Source organism: Prenolepis imparis, unplaced genomic scaffold (genome assembly GCF_030444845.1).
Source record: "Prenolepis imparis isolate NDT839.2.m4 unplaced genomic scaffold, iyPreImpa1.0 SCAF_6, whole genome shotgun sequence".
In the NCBI taxonomy this organism is placed as follows: domain Eukaryota; kingdom Metazoa; phylum Arthropoda; class Insecta; order Hymenoptera; family Formicidae; genus Prenolepis; species Prenolepis imparis.
In genome coordinates this window covers 17,658,781-17,664,467 of record NW_028141164.1, presented here as the reverse complement: position 1 = coordinate 17,664,467, position 5,687 = coordinate 17,658,781, and the positions used below count along the sequence as shown (strand labels likewise).

The window sequence follows — 5,687 nt, the reverse complement described above, 5'->3', positions numbered from 1 at the left end:
CGCCGCTTATACGCCAGTACAGTGCACGCCATGGCTCTATACGGTGCCCCCGTATGGGTAAACGAGATGGAAGCCATCCGCAACATTAAGAACTGCATGCACCAAGTGCAAAGGCGGGTGGCTAACAGTATATGCCGGGGGTATTGTACGGTGAGCTGGGCGGCCGTGGGGGTATTGGCGGGAGTCCCCCAAATGGAGCTCCTGGCTAGAATGCACGCCGACGTATATCGATGTACCAGGGAACTCCAGGCGGGGGGGATAGCCTTCGCGGACCGGCGTATAATGAAGGTCCACGCCCGGCGATCCTTGATCAAGAGATGGACGGACATCCTTGGAGATCCGAGGATGCCCGGCCAGAGGACCGTCGGAGCTATCCGGCCCTGCCTCCAGCAGTGGCTAAACGGGGCCAAGGGGGTTTCCTACAGGATGACGCAGGTGCTCACCGGGCATGGGTGCTTTGGGAAGTACCTGTGTCGAATAGGCAAAGAGCGCACGACTCGCTGCGCCCACTGCGGCCACGAGAAGGATGACGCACAACACACGTTGGAGGTGTGCGTCACATGGGAGAATGAAAGGAAGGATCTCGTGGACGCGGTGGGAGCGGACTTGTCGCTCTCGGTCGTGACTGCGGCAGCGGTCGGGAGTGACACGGGGTGGAGAGCCCTCTCCTCCTGCGAAGTAGTGATGTCGCAGAAGGAGAAGAGGGAAAGAGAGAGGGAGCAAACAGGAGAGAGGAGGCGCTCCTTGGAGCGAGAGGGTGGAGAGGATGAGAGCAGCAGCGGAGACGAGCCCCCTCCTCCCTGGAGAGGGAGACTTACCTGCCTTCCCGTGACCAACATAGACCCGGGATGAGATTTTCGGGGGTGGACCTGGGACGCTTAAGTCCTGGTTTCCTCCCCCGACAACCTAGCAGGAGGGACAAGGGTGGTTTGCGCTAACGAATAGTCGGGACAAGCCGCCTGAACCTCGAGGAGGACCCCTTGGCTGAAGGCGGAATCCGCTGCCCCACGGGGGGCGGAGGGAGCCGCAGTCGAGGGGCCGGGGGGCTGGAGCTCGAGCGAGTAACTCGAGCCTCGACCCTGCCCCCCGAATAACATCGGGAGGGCGTGGCGTGGGGGAGGTGTTCCCCTCGCGCCAAAATTGTGAAGCCCGCACAATGGTGGAGTGAGGGGGCTGCCTCTACGGAAGCGACCCTCTCCCCGAAAAGGATCGGCGAGGGGCGGCGAATCGGCATGGAATCTAGACGGCTGGTGCCACTGGTAGAGAGTTCCACATAAACCTATTTGCCTTTCCCGAGGCGATAGGGTATGCGTAATGTATTTCCCCTGCGTGAAAAAAAAGGGGGTGGCAGAATCGAAAAATAAAACCTGTCATTTGCGAAAAAACATCCTATCATTCTATTTAAAGGCAGACTTGCGAGACTTATTGTAGAACAAACTCATAAACAAACGCTACACGGCGGGACACAGGTTACGCTGCGCGTGCTTCGCTTACAATTTTGGATTCTAAATGCGAGCAAGGTTGTCAAATCTGTAATACATAAATGCGTGAAATGCATATGTCAAAACGCCAAAATTTTGACATAATTAATGGGCGATTTTCCGAGTGAAAGACTTACAAAGTCGTAAATTTTTTCACACGTAGGCGTAGATTATGCCGGTCCTTTGTTAGTAAAACTCAAACCAGGCCGTGGCGATACAACACAAAAATGTTATGTTGCAATTTTTATTTGCCTGTGCGTGCGTGTGATTCACATTAAGCTAGTTAGTGATTATCGTACTGAAACCTTCATCGCAGCTTTCCAGCGTTTTATAGCAAGACGCGGCATACTTCAAGCTATCTATTCAGTCAGAGGCACTAACTTTTAAGGCGCGGAAAAAGAATTATCGCGACGATTCACTCAAATATTAGAATGCCCGGAGGTAGTAAATTTCTTCGCGAACGACGAAATTCGTTGGCGATTCATTCCCCCCAACGCGCCTCAGTTCGGCGGTATTTGGGAGGCTGGAGTCAAGAGCATTAAATACCATTTAAAGCGCGTGATCGGTGATTTTAAACCGACTTTCGAAGAATTAAACACATTGCTTTGCAAAATCGAATGTTGTCTTAATTCAAGACTGATTGTACCTTTACACGATGATCTAGATTCTTGTGACGCATTGACTCCCGGTTATTTTTTAATAAACGACCACTTAAAAGCTCTGCCACAACCGTTCGTGCTGAATATAAACGAAAACCGACTTACTCGATGGCAGACCGTACAGCTAATACAAGAACGATTCTGGCGAATTTGGTCTACTGATTATATTAATTCTTTACAGCAATTCAATAAATGGCGAATACCAAAAGATAATCTTAAAATTGGTGATTTAGTTTTAATCAAAGAGCCAAACTTGCCACCATCGAAATGAGAACTTGCGAGAATCGTTGCAACTCATCCAGGAAGCGATAGTCTTGTTCGCGTAGTGACAGTAAGAACTACGACGACTACTTATAAAAGACCAGTCACTCGTATTTGTAAGTTATTCTTTGAGTAAATTCTCTCAAAACGCGTGTAATCGTTCACTTACGAGTGTTGTCTGAAAAGTTTCCGACCTAACAAAGATACAAGACATTTTTTCTTCAAATTAATTTTTATTTTTCTACATAGTCTCCTTGTAAGTCTATACACTTCTCCCAGCGATGCTCCCATCTCTTCAACCCGTCCAAATAGTACTCGGCGTCTTTCTCTGCAAAATAGTTGTTTACGAAGGTGATGGCCTCCTCATTCGACGAAAATCTCTGTCCTCCGAGCGCAACTTTTAGCTTAGGGAACAAAAAAAATCGCTTGGGGCTAGATCTGGTGAGTAAGGAGGGTGGTCAAGCAGTTCAAACCGTAATTCGTGGATTTTCGCCATGGCAACCGTTGAGGTGTGAGACGGCGCATTGTCTTGGTGAAACAAAATTTTTTTTTTCTGCAAATGTGGCCGTTTTTCCGCAATTTCTGCCTTCAGCTTGTCAAGTACTGATGCGTAGTATGCTCCTGTAATGGTTTTTCCTTTTTGAAGATAATCGATTAAGATAACTCCATGACTATCCCAGAAAACAGTTGCCATCACTTTGCCAGCCGAAGGAACAACCTTTGCTTTTTTTGGAGCCGATTCCCCCTTCGCAGTCCACTGTTTTGACTGTGTTTTTGTTTCTGGAGTATAATGGTGTATCCAAGTTTCATCTACAGTAATTAATCGGCGCCAAAACTCTGATTTATTGCGCCTAAACTGGGCCAACAGAGCGTTGGAAATGTTCATTTGAACACGTTTTTGGTCCAAAGTGAGCAAACGCGGCATCCAACGCGCGGACAGCTTTCTCATGCCTAAATCTTGATTCAATATGTGACAAACACGTTCTTTGGACATGTTCATAGCCTCTGCTATCTCTCTAACTTTAATTCGACGGTTGTCTAGCACCATTTGGTGAACTTGAGCGATATTATCGTCAGTGGTTGCAGTTTTTGGACGTCCCGAACGTTCATCGTCACCCAAGCTGGTACGGCCACGTTTAAATTCAGCAGCCCAAAATTTCACGGTGGTAAATGATGGTGCAGAGTCCCCGTACACAGCGTCCAACTCGTCTTTGATTTGCGTAGGCGTATTGCCTTTCAAAAACAAATATTTAATGACAGCTCGATACTCGATTTTTTCCATTTTCAAAAACACTCACATCGACTCACTCAAATGATTGTCAAACAACAACTGCGCGTCCAAAATGGCTGAAATTTTGGTGAGTACCTTTCAAAGCATGCGCAAACACATTCCTCAACTTTTGTTTACGAGTGCTGCCATCTTCATGTTGAGGTCGGAAACTTTTCAGACAACCCTCGTATATCATATATGTACCCAGATAGCAAAATGTTAGCAGCATGTCGGCAGTATGACAGCAGATCTAATCATGACTTTACAGCAGATTCCTATCCACTGTGTCCGCAATTGATGATATTCTGCTAGCATAGTTAGTAAGCAAAATCTGACAGCAGATTAGCGGCAGAAACCGAGCAGATCTGCACATTTAGTTTGATGGCAGATTGGCGGCAGAAACCGAGCAGATCTGTCAAACGCAATCTAATAGCAGATTGGCGGCAGAAATCGAGCAGGATCTGCAGTTCCTTGCCATTTGAACATATAAGTATAATAAAATTCAATATTTTTCGATGAATATAACAGATGCATAAGACGTGTTATCCGCTACTTATAATTTTTTTGATTTTTATAACAGATGCATAAGACGTGTTATCCGCTACTTATAATTTTTATGATATTTAATGTATAACGTATTATATTGTATGTAGTTATATCTCACATAGCAATTAAATGTTTAATTTAATCTATTAATTAAATTAATAAAATAAATTGTAAAAATAATTAAATTTATAATTTATAAAATTTAAGATATAATTTATATGAGAATTAAATTCTGCTTTATGCTTTAAATAGAAAGTAAATGGATAATTTTTCATGTATATCCTATTGATTCTAATAAGTTTAATATTCTCATGTTAGACTTGTCAGATATCAAAAATTAAACTGATAGAAAAATATACTTTTGATCTTTTATTAATAGCCACGACTTGCAGACTTTATATCTATTTTTAACAGAAATTTGATTGCGAGAAAATACATCACATAGCGGTAGGTGAAGGAACTATTAAATAACTGCAAAATGCAGATCCTGTTGTCAATTTACCATCAGATTGTGCGCGCGCAAATCTTGCTCGATTTCTGCCGTCAATCTGACACCAAACTGCGTTGCGCAAATCCTGCTCGGTTTCTACTACCAATCTGCTATGATAATTCTATACAAATCCTGCTTGATTTCTGCTACTGACTTGCTACCAAATTATGTCAGCAAATTTTATAACATTTCTGCCAACGTTCTGCTATCATTATCTGATATAACAAGTTTTGTATAAAATCTGCAGTTTTTTTGCTGGCAAAAATATATAGCACACAGTTTTAATACATGCTCTTGACAGATTTGGCTATCTGGGTATCTTTTATATGCTATTTTTACATATATGAAATGTATTAAGCAGAAACACATTTGTGTCATATACATAAGTTAGTACATATCATTGATACTTTCTAGATACTTTCTGGTTATATAACAGGAAGTATCAGTTATATGTATGTTTGCTGGATCGTGCGAGATGAAGTAGCAGATGAGTGAGAGAGCTCCAAATGGCTCCAAGCAAATGCATGCTCCATCCATAGGCAGAATGTAAGGCATAGCCGTGAATAGCCGTATCGACGAAGATTTTTATGATGCTAATAATTATCAGAATGCCAAGGCTTCCAGCGGTTGCGGATCCGAATGAAATAAATCCGCTCCATACTCGTGAGGCGGCACTCTCGGCAATTTTATTAAGAGAGGCTTCGTCCAATTAATTATACATGGAGACAGCATCCGAGTTAATGGAGTATCCCGTAATTCCTCTTGCAACTGTATTTAGAAGAGCGGGTTTCTCCGCGGGAAACATAATGTGATCCCTCAGCTTTTCTATGTCCTTTTCGGAGTATATTCCGCTGACAGCGAGGGGTCCTGGCGTCAAATAATCCCAGGTTAATGTTGTCATTGGTTTTAATTGTTGCGGAGGTAACTGTCTGATTTGAGGTTCAGGTGTGAATTGAATCCAGGTATCCTCGATACGGTAT

The 5,687-nt window shown here is 43.9% G+C and overlaps 1 protein-coding gene across 1 annotated transcript; it reads left to right on the top strand.

The window, feature by feature from the left end:
- Nucleotides 1-282: 282 nt before the first annotated feature.
- LOC145937860 (uncharacterized) lies at nucleotides 283-852 on the top strand. Its single transcript, XM_083041222.1, has one exon. It carries the CDS (start codon nucleotides 283-285, stop codon nucleotides 850-852), a length of 570 nt encoding a protein of 189 aa, XP_082897348.1.
- The last annotated feature ends 4,835 nt before the right edge of the window (nucleotides 853-5,687 follow it).